The following is a 16,245-nucleotide window of genomic DNA, read 5'->3' on the forward strand; positions in this document are numbered from 1 at the left end:
GCCAGCAAAGGGTGCTCACCTTCCCTTCTTGAAACACGCATGGTCCTTGGCCTTGGTTATTTGGTTTCTGTTCCCTAAAAATGACATCAAATGTTCCATTCAAAACAATGTCTTGCAGGCTCTGCGGTGCAGGTCACCAGTGTCCTCCCACTGCCACCCACAAGAAGGTACTTACTTGGGAGGGGGGGCTGAAGCAATGGCTGGTCAATCCCCTCACCACAGATGCAAGCAACTCCAGTTCTAACTTTGGAGGTTTTGGCAAAGGGAAAGGAGTTGCTTGTGCCAGCTGCCTGCAGTCCCTTCCCCGCCCTCTTAAGATGATTAACTGGAAGGGCTGGAGTTACCACCACAAAGAAAGCAGGATGATGATGCATGTTTGCATATACAGACACTGATAAACTCTTCACACAAGCATCTTTGGTAGACTTGCAGGCCACAGCAGACTAGTCACTTCTCGAGGGAAGAGATTTTACTGTTTCCCCTTCCCTCAAAGCGAAGGTGTTGGAGACTGTTCACGGGGCCCTCACATAGTCTAAGCGTGTGGTATCAGACAACCTGACTTGTCCGTGACTGGTGTTGAAAAATCCACCTGAAATTCCTTGCCAAAAGGAATCTGATCCCTTTGGTGTACTTATGCACGGTTCTACCACAAGGCAGCACAGGCCACGTTTGCTATCAATCAACTCAAAACTGTGACACAGAGGTTGCTGAAATACAGCTGACAAAACTTACAGAATTACAACTTACAGAGTCTTTGGCCTAAGCCACATGTTGGTGTTTTGAGACAAGGTCTTGTTATGTAGTCCACACAGGCCTTGAATTCACAGTGAACCTCTTGCCTCATGACAGGCATGTGCCCCCTGGCCAGCACTGAGACAGTTTTGCTACTCTAGAGACCTCTCACAAATATACTTGTTCTAAAGCCAGGTAGAACCAGGGTAGAGAGCTCCCTTCTCCATCTCCAGAGGACAGTTGGGTCCTGCCAACCCTCCTCCATCCTTTGTCCTAGGGGACGGTGAACCATTTCATTGTTAGATTGTCAAGGCTGGACTGAATCCTAAGCAGAAATTTTACAGTAGCAAGGGAAACAACCATAAGTTAAAATGACAATTCACCACCCAGCTGGTCTGGAGAATGTAGAAGGAGGAAATTAAGGGAGAGTAGGAATGGGGACATGGGGGCACAAAGATCTCCAGGGACAAAATAGAAACAATTTATAAGTAGGCACTACTTTTTATTTTTAAACATTTCTAAACTTTTTCCCTAATGAAGTTTTTTTTTTTTTTTTTTTAATTAAGCTTTCAAGTGTTCTGGGGTTAGAACGAAACAAATATTGACAAAGGCATGTGACTGGTTCAAAAACTAAAAACTCAAATGACATGATTCCACTCACACTCCCCAGTGTCTATTCTTTCAGGCAAGCACCAGAGGTTGGGAAACAGGGTGGCCATGGAAAGTGTCAAGGTCCTCCTGCCTTCTACCGCTGTACTCCTAAAAACTACCTTTCGTCAACATGATTTTAATGCTGATAAAAATGCTGTGACCAGCAGCCATTTTGGAGTTGATGAGGATGTGTTCTAAAGTTTGAATGCCAAAGACACAACAGAGAGCAACGTCTCTTTACATTTGAGGGACCAAATGGACTCCCCTGGAAGTTGCCCCCTTCCTGCTGCTGAGGGCACTGCATCTCCTGGTCCCCGATTTTCCACTTTAAGTTTCCTATTTGAAGTAATCACACATATCATACAATTTGATATGTTTTGATTATTTTTCATTTACAGAATTTCTTATCACCAGATCACTCTAATACTTTATGCACCAATGAAGAGTAGCTGAAAACACTGACAAGCACATATTCCAACACTTAATAAATATACAACAGGCTGGTAAGACAGCATTTTCTTGACCATTTACAAGATCTCCATTGCCAGATGAAACTGAGACACAACATTGGTTAGTGAGTAGGAGACTGTTGACACACGCGTGTGCGCACATACACAGACATGCTGGGCCATGTGCCAGTACATAGGTCTTCAATGCAACAAATGAGCCAAAAACAGCCTGTATGAACTGAAATCTGCTTTCAGTACCAACTTCTGTTCATTTTGAATGGCTAGATTGCTCACTATAACATGATTTGTGTGCTCTCTCTCGTCCAGTACTAGAGTTTAAACCCAGTGCCTGCACACGCTAAGTATTCACTCAACACCTGCCTACAAAACCAACCTGCTTTAAATTTTGATATTAAATCTTGCTAAGCTGCCTAGGCTGGTGATTTGAATTCACAATCCTCTTGTCTTCCAAGAATTGGAATCATAGGTATGCTCTGCCACAGATGTTCATTTCATTTGTTTTGACTCTATCCATGGATTTGTAAGCTTAAGAAATTGGTGAAAGGTTTTCATCACATATAAGTTAACTTTGTTAACAGTGCTCATTGGTCAGTCGATAAGGTTGAACCTAGGACCTCACATATGTCAGGATCCATCTCTGAGCTATGTTCCCAGCCTAGCACATCATTTAGGAGTTCATTAGTACATGATACGGCTTAAGGCTTTGTTAAAGGATATTCTGGCTTTCTACTGAGTCAAAAGCCCAAAATTTCCGGTGTTTCCTATGAAATATACAAAATGACTAACTCACAGCAGAAACTAAAACAAAAAAAATGCAGTACTTTGTTGACAATTGTTTTCCTCTTCCTTATAGAATTGTTACAGTATGGTCACAGGGAACTTGCTACTGATTTGTAGACTTTAAGTACTCCTAATTCCCTGTAAAACAAACTTCTCCAGAATTCCACTCTGGATGGCATCCTACAAGGATTGCTGCTCTTTAAATTACACACTGATCCTGTAATGCAGAATATTCCACAGAACTCACTTCAGAACTTCCTTCAGAACTCACCTTATGGCCAGTCACATGCCAGATTTCCTTCAGGAATCACTAAGAAAAAGCCAGTTTGCATGGGGTCACATTCATTCCCTATTCACAGGTGGTAGACAGACTTCCCACTCAGTAGATCTCCAGCAAGAATGGAGAGAGGTCCTAAAGCCCATGCTTCACCAATGATTCAACTACATAAAATAAAGAGTCCATGATTTTATTCTAATTTGGACCTTGTAAATTAAAATCCATTTGATTAGATGGAGCAATCCAGTAATCAAAGGAAGAAAAAGCTTGCACTGCTGTCACCGAGGTGATGTTGACCTTGCATTCTGAAGTTGTTATTCAAGAGATGGGTCTGTTTGTGTTGCCAAGGCTTGCCCTGAGATCCTGGGATCAAGCTGTCCTTCTGCCTCAGCCTTCTAAGCAGCTGGGACTACAGGTATATGCTGCAACCTGGCAAGAGCTTGAGACATCAGGTGAGGACTCTCTGAACATTCCCATCCTTTCTGCACGTGCCTTGGAGGACCTAACAACAAGCATGGGAAGTCTGGTTGCAAAGTTCCATGTGCATTAGCCAAACTACTCATTTAACAGAAAGACAATTTTGCACCCACTATTATAGAGAAAATTCAAGAATAGGAACTGTGAGAAAGCAAGCTCCTCGAGAAAATATTTAGCCTTTACTGAGTGAGGTGAAAGGCAAGTTTCTGGTGGGGGTGGAGCCCTCAGATGGCAACTGGCGCCCCGCCTGCTGTTTAGACAGGTGGGGATGCCAAAAACAAGAGTACTGAAAAAAACAGCTCTGTTCCTCCTAAGACAGGATTTCACTCACCGGCTGGCCTGGAACCCAGAGAGCCCCACCCACCACTGCCTTGAGTTCTGGGGCTAAAGGTGCCTGCCAGCACACCAGGCAAGAGTAGCCGTTCTTACATTACTGTCAAGACTTCAGTCTGTTTCTGTGCTGACAAGAGAACCCGGGACACTGTGCATGCTAAGCATGTATGCTTGCGCCGAGAGTGTACCCAAACCCTGACTTTCAAATTTCAAGGACATCACAACTAATTGACTGCAAGTGCAGCCTGGCATTCAGACTTTGTTCCTGGATGAATTTTCAGTAATTCTTCTTTTATTTTTTGGGACAGTGTGTCATGCAGTCCAGTCTGGCCTTGAACTCTTTCCTAAACCTCTCAAATGCCCTGCTTAAAGTAGTGTGCCACCCTGCCTAGCTTCTCGTAATTATTACATCACTAATCTAGTTTGGTACACAGCTCTCCACACTTCCCCAAGCAAGTGGAAGAAAACAGCTCTGTTGGAAGAAGTATATTGGAGAAGCACTGATGATGACCCTTTCCATTAAACTCATCTTCCTCAGTGGAACCCCACTATGGAGTCAGAGGTTTTATTTTAAGGCACTAAAAATGAAGGGCATGAAAAACACTAGCAATGAGTCACAGATTTCCAGAAATAAAAACACACTTCTGAAAACAGACTGTCACCTGTCTATTCTACGTTGACACCTGAAAGGAACGGATTATTTGAAGATTTGCAAGGACAGCTCACTAGCTCTTTTTCATTCTCAATTTACTTCTAGGTTTCAGGTTTGTAAGAGGCAGTAGAGGTGTATGGGAAGGGTTGGGGAACAGGCAAACCTAGCTTGTGGTTGAGGCTCCTGATTAATGAACTGCATAACAGTGGTGCCCAGGCGGGATTCCCAGTGGCTGGAAAGCTACCGATTCTCTTCCCCTACTGCCAGGGGAATCAGAAGGACAGGTAACGTTTTGTCTGGGAGCAGACGGTGTTGAGATATAATGGCCTGAAATTCAGTATTAAGCCCAGCTAGCCTCTAACTTATGGCAATCCTCCTGCCTCATCTTCCCAAGTGCTAGGATTATAAGCATGAACTATCAGGAAAACGGAATTTTAAAAATTCATTCTGAAACCTCAGCTCCAGAAGGATTGCCCAAACTGTCCAACAACTTCAATTTTACCATGAAAAAAAAAATCTAAATAAAGCCAAGGTTCAAGTCAGGTCAACAGGCAAATGCAGGATGAGTGATTTGATAATGGAGGTAGGCATGGTGGCTTCAGTCAAAGGAAAAAGCTTTCTTGTATGCATGCATATGCACACATCCACACAGTCTAAAAAGTGGACTGTGGGAGGCAGAGTGCACGTCTCCCACCTGTGTGCTCTTTCACGTGACGGAGAATCTGACCCACACTGTGCACCCAGACACCTGTGCACAAGGGCCAGCTTGGCTCATACAGACTCAGTGACAGATCCCAGAATACTTTTGAGAGCTGCTGGCTCCACAGGAATGAATGATGAGTGGCTGAAGGATTGGCTTCTCCAGATGTGCAGTGTTTATATTGCTATTATTTTTTTTCTAGAACTCTCTTAGTTCCAAGAGTATTTTTGAGTCCTGGAGGGATCAATCTTGATTCTTCAATGCAACTGACACCCAACAGGAGCTGTAGGAATTCAAAGTCGCAGTGTAATACAGCTTCTGTTAACTGGGCTAAAATATTTCCTGGGTTAAAACGGCTTCTGGGCAGAAAGGAACTTGAGTTCTGAGTACGTGTGGAAGGCCCCTGTGAAGGAGACACAAATGCCTACAACTCTGGAAATGAATATAAACAAAAGCAGTACGTGTCATGTAAGGAGCTTGTGCTGGGTCTCACAGCAACGTGGCGAGTGCCGTGAAGTGATTCTGCTCTGTGGCAGGGGACATCTAGACCACAGTGGGTGCTATCTGCTCCTTGAAGGGCCAGCCAGGAGTGGTGTGATGGTAGGTGGTGCTGGTAGGTAGCTGGAGGTGAGCCTCAGGCCAGCCTCTGCTCCTAGGGTTTCTGTTTGCCTGCTTTTGAAGGGAAGGGTGCTAACGCAAAAGGATCAGCAGCTGGCAAGTCTGTGGTCCTGGAGGACAGGGCTGTGATGGACACAGAGCCAGCCAGTGCCTGCTTATTGCTTTGTGAAACAATCTTGTAGGCAGCGATGGGCTGGGCTTCTGGACTTGGCTCATCTTCTGGGCTATAGTGTCGGGAATATTTGGATAAAGCCTGAGGGCGGAATGGCTTGCCAGCCACCGGCCCTGAGAAGGCTTCTTTCTGGGGCTGCAGTCCTCTGTTTCTGTCATTAGGATGGCCCCCAGATTCCATGGCAGATCCTCTCGGAGAACTGCTGTCAAAGTGGTCTGCCACCTGGACAGAGTGGGAGGGAAGACTGGTCTGCTGTGCAAAGCCAGTCACAGGATACTGAGCCTGGGCAGAGGTGTACATGGCTCTATCGTGGCCTGGAAGCAGGGGCCCTTCACTGGGCTGACTGAGGCTGGCCTGCACTGGCAAATCCTGTGAGGAGCCCTGCACAGCCAGGAACTCCTCCACACTCCTCTTCTTGGTAAAAGGAGCTCTGGCAAACACGTCCACCTCCTCTGTCTGGGAAGGAGCTATACTGCCCTTGGACACAAAAGGGGCTTTAGAGAAAATGTCCATGTCATCTGCTGGAACCAGGGAGCTCCTGAAGGGGGCGGTGGCAAAGACATCAGGCTCCCCGAGGCCATCTGAGGCTTGCTGGTTGATTGGCAAGAACTGGCTCTTTTTCCTGTCTTGTCCCCTTTTTTCTGGCCCAGCAGGCACTCCAGGCTCGGAGAACAGAGCGGCATGGCCCGGCTTGCCCTGGAGAGGCCTGCAGCTCTCGTCTTCCTCCTCAGACTCTAGAAGGAGAGGCCGGGAGCCGCTGCAGTCCAACACGTCTCCCTCCAGGTCAGTCCCTTCCTCCTCGCTGCTGTGGAAAGAGCTGTTGCTGGAAGGGCCCTCTTGGGCCAGAGAGTCAGACTCTAAAGTGTTTTGAGTCTTTGTGCCAGGAGCTCTGGATGGATCTGGATAGAGGGTGAGGCCCTTGGCACCCACGGATTCTTTAAAGTGCTCTACAGTAATTACAGGACAAGGACTGGGCTCTCCCTGGAGACCTAGAAAAGCATAAAATTTAGAATTAATGCGGATACTGTTTCAGAGCTTTTTGCAATATTTAATGGTTAACCGAGGCAGGTACATTGTGGAACCAAATGATAGATGAAAACGAAAAAACAGAAAAATAAAAAGTCAAGCAAGGTAAATGCACACAAACTGAAGACACAACCACCATCTCACATGTTGGATCATAGTAGACACAATGAGCAGGAAAGGTGGAAATGTTAGGCACACGGACATTCACGGCAACTAGGCAACACTCCTACTTGCAGACCAGGCACAGACACCTGCTCTACCTGCCTCAGAGGCAAATAAAAACAAGCCCAATCGCTCCTCTCCACATACATCAGACAGTGTGGGGCTGTGGAGAACCACTGCCTGGGGACAAGCTTAACCTGGCACCTGGCATGTGCTCTCCATGCCGAGGGGCACACACCCTGACAAGGAGAGTTCAGCTGCCAGGAAGTGAATGCTTACTTGACGACACTCTGCAAATGGTACAGAGCACGTGCTGCCCAATGCAAATACTGAGGGCACTTTCTGAGTCATACAGGATGACATCAGCTTTGGCTGGAGTTGCCCTAGAATTTTTTATTTTAAGAGTGCCAGGTTAGCAAAGATCTCTTTAATGAACCCGCCATTAAATTCTTTAAGCAGAACTACCAGCAAACTCCAGTGTACTAGCACAAAGGCTTGTGTAGGTAGAGGTGCCTCTGGGTGCTCTGGCCTTTAAATCAAATAGACAATTATCAGAATGCAATAGAGCTTACCTTCCAAGAAATATTAGCAGGTTAGAAGTATGTCATTGGGCACATGTTAGCAAGAGGGTAGGAAAAAGGCATATGTAACTAAGCAAGAAGAATCCAGAGAAAGGGTGGTTGGGGGTGAGGGACAACATATATTTCTTTATGGGCTCAGAAAAGAAATACCACCAGAATGTCCCAACCCACCAGCATATTAGCTACTGGCCATTGTCTCCCCATCTAGGCCCTCTCCCTTCGATGAATATCTTGCCAGACAGAAATTTCTGCTATACACTGCTGGCTATTAACATTGTTGCTTGAACTAAACACACAGAGGACAGAGGAAGGGGCTACAAAGTGGATTTATTGGTAAACCCGTCACTCAGAGAGAATTTACACTGTAGAGAACACAAAGGAAGGGGTGAACATTTTATTAAAAGGCACTATACAAAAATACTGTTTTTCTGAATCCTCTAACTTTTTTAAAGCAATGCTTCATTTTAATCAATTGACAGTAGGTAACTTTCAGGTCCCTTGTCACCCCATTTTTATTTCCTTTTCTAATACATAATAAACGTTAATCTGTATGGTATAGTGTGGCTTTTTTAATAATATTTGGAAAATGTGATTTTAAAAGAGGATAAACTTTTCCTCACATTGTAACTCTCCTGCATGCAGAAAACAGCAGGGAATAAAGACTTCCTGCTCCCTCACAGCGTATAGGACACAATCCTAATTTATCAGGCAAGAGAACTGAGATTAGATTTCGCTCACAGATACCCAGTTGACAATTTCTACGAGGGAAATAAATGAAGGGGGAAGGGGGAACCACTAACTTTAAAAATAAAACTCACCAAGAAATGTAAGAGGCCCCTAAGCGTCTACAGGCTACTTTCTCTTATATGTCAGCCTACCTATGAGCTCAGTCGACAAAATGAAGGTGCACTTCATCTCCTTTCCAAACTACCTGAATGTTGGTGCTTCTAAACTGGCTCTGCAGCACAGCAAAGTATCCTTTAGCACAGAGAGATAGAAGGTTGAGTTGAGCCAGTGACTAATCCTAATACTGTATAAACTGTTCAACAAATGACAGTTTTCATTTCAGTTAGTGATTTAAGGGAACTAAGACGGATTCATTGAAACTATGTCATGTATAGACCGCAAGAGGCACTGATGAACCAGGACACCAGGGCCTGATACCTTCAATGCTAGATTACATCCAGAGACCTGTGGGACAGCAAGGGTAGAAGCCCTCATCCACAATGGGACATGAAGAACATGCCCACTCCACGTGGACTACTCTCTCAAGTAGCAAGCTTTGAGTCAGGAATCAGGAGAAAAAAACAGCAACTGCTTTGACTTTTGAAGTGAATAATAAGATACTTTATAGTAAGATACTCTATATTTAAAATAGCAACAGCTTTAAAAATCTCAGAATTGGCTGAGTGTAGTGTTTCACACCTTTAATCCCAGCACTCTCAAAGTCAAGGCAGATGGATCTCCATGAGTTCGAGACCAGTCTGATCTACATAGCGAGTTCCAGGACAGCCAGCCAAGGCTATGTAGGAGAAAGCTTGTCTAAAAAAAAAAAAAAAAAAAAAAAAAAGTTTAGAGCCACAAAACACCATAGCATCAAGACTGAAGGGAAAACCAATCTCTCATTAAGATCACAGCTATTTCCTCTAACTCAATGACTGGAAAGTGTCTCTAAAGGGGCTCTCCTGAAAAGCCTATCTCTCAACCTTTCTTGCAGATGCAGTGTGTTTGAGGCAGAATGACTAGGCCTAGCACTTTGCGTGCCTGCACACCAGAAGAGAACACCAGATCTCATTATAGATGGTTATGAGCCACCATGTGCTTGCTGGAAATTAAACCCAGGACCTCTGAAGAGCAGCCAGTGTTCTTCACCTCTGAGCCATCACTCCAGCCCACCAGGCCTAGTACTTTGAAATATTCCAGGATATAGTAAACCTAGATCTCTGTGTGACCCCCGGGGGCCTGGTGGCGGTAGCACAGGAAACAAGGGAGTTCAGGGAAAGTCACAGGAAATCTTCCTGACAGTTGAAGGTTTTGCTGTTGCTCACGTTAGTGTGGGAAGGTGCTTTTACAAGTATTTGTAGAGTGAACAGCCCTTGTAGTGGAAAAGGCCTTGAGCCACTGGCAGACTACCTCTGAAGGAGCCTGCCTCCTAGGGAGGAAGAATCCACCCAGTTTACCCTCATGCCATGGTTAAATTCTTTTGCTTACCAATGACAGCCACAGCAGATATCTTGTAACCAAAGAACAAAACAAAAATTCTAGCCTGTTCTCCTAGCCTAGGACCAGGTCTCAATGTGTATAAGGCTTTTGTTCATTACGAGGCATTCTCTTATCATTCCGTCAAGCTGGGTCTTATCTCTTTTTGTTTTCAAAACTTCTAGAAATAGCTCCACCTGGCTCCACTCTGAGGCTCTAAGTCCCACAGATTTCAGTATGACTCACCCCTTCACCATGCCCCACACTATCCCCGAGGTCGAAGTGCAGCCCTCGTGGGAATGGCTGACCCGGGAATGCTGTCTGATTGACGGTGAGGTAACCAGAGTGCTCTCTAAAGAAGCAAAATCTAAGATTAAAAAAATGCTACTGCTGTGTGCGTGCACACAAGTATGTGGCAGAGTGCTCAGGCAGAGGACACAGGACAGTTTGCACAAGTCAGTTCTCTCCTTCCACGCCATGAGCTCTAACTCAGGCCATCAGGCTTGGGATCGGCGCTTCTACCTAAGAAGTCATCTGGCTGGCCCCAAATCTGAGATTGAAATATCAGGCTGGCTACTCTTTAGTGTGTGTCAGAATTGTACTGTCTCTACACTATAACTGAAATAATGATGACAGGGAACATCAATGACAAATTCTTGCCAAAGTCTAAAGAAATGGCCTCGGTGTCTCATATAGTCATAGATTAAAAAGCAAAATATCCCAATAAGATGTGTGCTATCAGCTGAAATTTGTTGTCTCAGGAACCACAAGCTGAGTAGCCTGTAGTTCCCAGCACCTTTGCTGTGCAGCATGGCAGCAGCTGGAACGCCCACAGCTAGATGACAGGAGCAATTAAGGAGCGCTATTGCTCACTGGGCATAAATATGTTCTTGCCATCCCAGTGTTTAATTTAATTGGCCTGGATATGTTAAAGACTAACTTAGAGGAGGGCAGCTGCTAACTGGTGCCATCTTATCACCTAACTACGGTCCTGGCTAATTTGTGTTTGTAGGTCTCTCGTTCTTGAACATAACAGGCCTTCATTCTCCAGGGTGGTCATAACTCACTAAGCCTCAGAAAATCCCACAGGGGTACACTCACCTAACCTTCCTCAGGACATCTTGCACCGCTGTTCACACTTCTCTTGTACACTAGTATTTGCAACCACTAAATAATGTGTTCAAGTCCTTTCTGCAGAAATATAACAGCTACCTAAAACTATTATACATCTAAACATCATGCGCTTGTTTGAACAGATAAAAGCTTTATTCCTCTGTATGTTTACATAAGAAATTTGTTTACAGACTTATTTATACAATACTTGCGAAGCAGTATTCATTTTTCACATTTTACCACACAAGATAGCTTCATTACATCACTTTGCTTTGCTTCCCTGAGGAAGACAAGTTAAAGACCTAAAGTAAGAATCCATCCAAGGTGACAAAGGCATGTACCAACAGGGCAGAGGAGAATACCCACAGACAGTGAATCCAGGACACTGCATCAAAGTGAGACCCAAGGAAAGGCTTCTCCCTGACCAACTGTCAACCCTGTGGGAACTCTGCATGAGTTAGCATTACCCAAGTAGCCTACAGGCCTCACCCCTCCCCCATAGAGAAAGGAAACCCAGGGGGAAACTACATAGGATATCTTGTTACAGACTTTGAAATGGAGGCCACCTGGGACTCATTCAGTTTACAAAAGCCAAGTACATTCAACTTGGGGAACATTATCATCACAGAAAGGAAGGGTCTAATTTTGCACTGGTAAAATTAGTCTCTAGAGAGGGATATAAATTAGTTTGCAGTATCTTAAGTGTCCCGCTAAACACTCCACACTAAACCTTATGTCAGGCAGCTCTGATTGCTTAACTCAGTGTTCTGGGTCATTCCCCAAACTCCATGTCAGTGGCAAGAGACTGGGTCATCTTGCAGACCAGGAAGCTTTAAGACTCTTGCATGCCAGAGAAACTTTGTCACAGGGATTTTAGCTTGTCTACAGTATCCATTTGTTCAGCTGAGCATGGACTACCATTCCCATCTCAAAAGTCCCCTCATTCCCACAGCCTTGCTGAAGACAGAACTAATCCTGACCTGGGGGGAAGGCTGTGTTGGTTTGACTCAGAACAAACATTTATCATGAGGAGCATGGGAAATGAAAACTGCAAACCACAAAAATCTCAAAAAAACAAATAAAAACAGATTACCTTTTGGATTTTTTTCTTTCAATTATTAGTAATAGAAGTTCTAGAATTCATATCTGATCAGGAAGAGCCAAGTCCAATATGAAATGCCAATGAGCAGAGTGACAATCTCTTTCACAGGAGTTTAAAAACCTGTTACCTTTATTTAAGTCTTGAAGACTTAAATAATCTTTAAGTCTTCCCTTACTTAGAGTGGTGCTGAAATCCCTTTTGGCTGAGGTCTTCTCTAGAAATTGCCTGTGAAGTTTCAATGTTTTCAGTGATAACTGCTCTTCATCTATCAGTGGTTTTGCTTTTTGGAATAGCTCAGTGTTATTCAGAGGCAGAGGTGTTGGGGAAAACAGATAAGAAAAAAGATGCTGTTAAGTTAGGCTACTAAGAAAAATGCAGCCATGTTCATGCTACCTTATCTGGTGATGCTTTGTCTAGGAACAAGAGTTTCAACAACTCTGATGGAACTGGCCTGCCTTGTTAGGGTCAGCACTTACTTCCCAAGCAAAATCAGATGCTTCCAAAGGGAACATTCAATCACATTAAACATTTCTGATATGCTTATTTCAGAAATCATTTTAATAATTATAATAGTACTTAGAGTGACTATTTATACCTCATCTTCTCTGAAGACCATATTTTTAGAAACTTCAGGAATTAGATTTGGTTTTCTGGGGTGGAGAAATACCAATTTGTGATACACTTTCTGGTATACTAATTACTTCCAATCAGCAGAGAGGAGGTCAAATAAAAAATGTGCACAATGTATTTGTCCATATTTTAACAGCAAATCCCTGATTATATAGATTAAAATAATAAAAATATTCTGTTTTACTGCAATAGGTAAGGTTGTGTGTGCTTAATATTACAGAAGGAAAAATCTATTTCCAAGCTTTTGTTGTGGGCTTTTATTCGGGTAATTCAAATAGCAACAAGGTTAGTAATTGCTCAGTCTACTCCTCTGTGAGTAAAGGCTGATGAAAACTGTAGGAATGGCAAGAGCACAGAAGCTACCAGAAGGACATCTGGATTATATGATCCTTCATAGTCCTTCTAAACACAGCATAATGATGCTATGTTTCTGTCTCTGATAGCACCTATCTAAACTCATTCTGTGTTAAAAGCCATCAGTAGCTCTGGGAACTAAAATGCCTGTTCAAGGTCATAAGCCAGGATCTAGCTTTGGTCCCAGAAGCCTGAGTTTCCCCTGCCCATTCTCTCACCAGCCTGCCTTCATCAGCTCATGCCCACACAGGTAAGACAAAAGAAACGGGCCAGCAGACAGTCACACAGCCCCCCTTATAGTTCAGACTTGCTCCATGCGTCTCCAGCTACCACACACTATGCTCTTCTCAAGTCACTTGCTCAGCTTAGGGTTAGAACAATCTAAGGAAGGCTGTACCGACCAAGTCACCAGAATGTATTCCTCAACAGAAAAATAGCTCTGCTCGCCAATGCCTTACTCCTGAAGAATCAGTCCAGGTCTCTTGCTATCTCACCCAGGCATTACCATCTTCCTTGGCAAGAGTCTGTTAATTTTCATTAGTGTCTCCATTAAACCTTATTGAGCCAATGACTAGACAATATATCTCAATGTAATTATGGGTGACACACGAAAGAACATTTTAGAGACACTTAACCTAATTTCTAGGCTGCACCCTTCATTGCTGTAATTAAACTGAGAAAGTAAACACTTCATTATATTGCTACAGTTTGCATGAGAAAAAAAAAACAAATATGAAAACACAGACCTAAACCATTATCCTTATTTAAAAATAAACATTTCCTTCATTAGTTTATACATTCTTTCTACGTCCGATAAAGAGGACACAACCATTTCCTGTCCACCACGGGGTTAGCCAAGTCCTGCTTCCCTGCAGCCCACTTGTGGAAAGCTCTTCGTGATATCTCCATCCTTGCTGCACACCATGCCTCGCTCACTTGTGGAAACCATTTCTTCTAGCAGAGGTCTTTCCTCAGCTCATCTAGGTCAGCTGGCACAGGAAGTATTTAAAGTCAGAAGGAAGAAGGAAGACCGAGTGTCCACTCTTCCTGCTGTCACATTGCTGGAGACAACGGCGGCCCTCCAGAGGGCAGTGTTTGCAGGCTCGTGTTGCTGCTGGTTCCCCACCACTTAAAGTGCAACGTGAGCAAGAACAATCAAAGTAGCAGAGAACAAGCCAACAGAGGTGGGATTTTATTTGTACAGATCTGATGAACTCAGAGTTTCCCTTCCAACCCTGGAGGATGGCACTTGAGGAAGGGGTTCTCTGTGCCCACTCCTCTTCTAAAGGGTGATTTTACAAAAGTGCTCCCCACATAAGGAAATGAAACACACCTTGATGAATAAGTACACAGGGTGACAGGGGCATGTTGTAGGGCGACTGCAGGCCTTTATTTAACCATGGACAGTAGTCTAAGGTTGGTGAAGAGCTACTCTGCTTGGTCTCTTAAGTCTAGGAAGCCAAGGGAAGCTACTGCACACATTCCGTCAGCTTCAGCCTTTAACTTAATACCAGAGAGAAGGTAAGCAGCCACAGTCAAACTGTGCCCAGCACACTTACTTCTGATTATCTGAAAATAAACAACATGCTTGGTTCTACAGAGACAGAGGCCCGCTGAAAGCTTAGAGCAAGACATACACTCTACTTAAATAATTCCATGTGTTACACTGTAGGAATGCTATGTGGTTATACAAGGGAAAGAGATCAAAACCCTGTACAGACACCTGATGCCAGACTTGAAATGCCAAGTGGAAACGGAACTATTCAGCATCTTCATTTATACACAATTTACAATATTTGATTCAAAATAAAAAAATCACAAGAAAAATACATCTGTTCTGCTACAATTCCTTCCCTTCCCCATCCACCCCCCATGAAAAGTCTTCTAGTAAAAGGTATTATGTTCCCAGCACTGTCTTGTTTTGGTCTAATTCTGAGATCCCACCTTGAGCCAGGTACCACAGAGGGATGGCAATGCTTGGTATTTATATCACATACACATTTATTCAAGGATCTCAAGCACTTGCAGACACACCTCCAGATTTGAAAAATCGCGATTCAGTGGAAGCCAGATAGCTAGACAAACGCTGGGAAGGTTGCATGGGCATAAGATCCCTTGGCTCATTCTATTACCAAACAAGGTCAAAGTTGGCTGGCGAGAGCTGAGCCCAATTTCTCTTCACAAACACATCCTATTAGTTTTGGCCTGTCTCCAGACTTCTGCCTGGATGTAAGGCCAGCCATAGCTACCATGCCCTCATGATACTGCATCAAGATAAAAAGCAAGAATGGACACACATTCATCAGCATCTGGAGACAGGCTATAGGACTGACATGGGGGCCATTCCTAGCAAGAATGAGACAATGTGTCCATCACAGGCTCAGTGACAGTCAAGCTTCTGTGAGTGGATTCCAGCAGAGGTGAAGCTCAGGGCAGTTAGCACTTGAGTTAAGATAATGCTATTGAAGATGGGGAATGAGGAAACACAGCAAACTAACGAGAGGCGCTGGCCAAGGAACGGATCTGGAGGGTCAGAGATTTTTCGTTCCTTAACATTTCTATAGGAGAAGGCAAGGGGTAGGAGAAAGGGGCTCGAGGGCCCCTTATTTGCAGATTAAAAAAAAATCATTTTTCTCATAACTCCGTAATGAAAATGTGTATTACGGCATGAAGGTTACAGAACTGCGTCTGCTACTGGCTCACGGCTACAGGTCTATGAGCTGATCCACCAGCAGCAAAGACCTGGCTAGGTTGGGAAGACTGGACTCAGAGCTCCCACTGCTGTTTCTAGAGTGCCCACCTGGAAGTGGAAAGATAGGATTCAGTACAAAACACAGAGGGTTAGGGTTAGATGTGCAAAGAAAGCAAAGGAGAAAAGAAAACCAAAGAAACCCAGAGAAGCAACATTCCACATTTAGAAAGTCTGACGTGTTGATTTCTAAATATAACCACTGGCTAGCCACCCCCCCCCCCACCGACTGTTCACTCCATGCACACCACAGCAGAGGCAGGACACTGCAGAGATGCTGTTGCTTCCAAACCAATACGTTTGCCTAAGAAGTTTTGGCTGTCCACTAACCTCCTACCAACAGAAAGCCATCCCTCCCAAAGTAAAATTTAATTTTACTTTGGGGAAAATTAGTTATTAGGATATTACAACAACATGCTTTAAAAAAATAGGTGGTGTGTTTTGGTGTTTTGTGCATGCTCACCTGA

General features: G+C 44.1%; 1 protein-coding gene across 11 annotated transcripts in view; it reads right to left on the reverse strand.

Moving 5' to 3' along the window:
* The window catches only part of Aak1 (AP2 associated kinase 1), a 151,697-nt gene continuing 135,452 nt past the window's right edge, over positions 1-16,245 (reverse strand). For 7 of the 11 annotated variants that reach the window (XM_055617668.1, XM_055617674.1, XM_055617670.1 and 4 more), the window contains one exon: positions 1,885-6,851. In XM_055617668.1, the coding sequence (XP_055473643.1) occupies positions 5,725-6,851 (1,127 nt within the window). In that variant the 3' untranslated portion in view covers positions 1,885-5,724. Of the gene's footprint in view, positions 75-1,884; positions 6,852-11,079; positions 15,830-16,245 lie in introns of those variants that run through there. The other 4 variants (XM_055617676.1, XM_055617677.1, XM_055617675.1 and 1 more) reach the window with 2 other exon arrangements.

This window comes from Psammomys obesus, unplaced genomic scaffold (assembly GCF_907164565.1).
Source record: "Psammomys obesus unplaced genomic scaffold, mPsaObe1.curated_primary_1811, whole genome shotgun sequence".
Taxonomy (NCBI): Eukaryota; Metazoa; Chordata; class Mammalia; order Rodentia; family Muridae; genus Psammomys; species Psammomys obesus.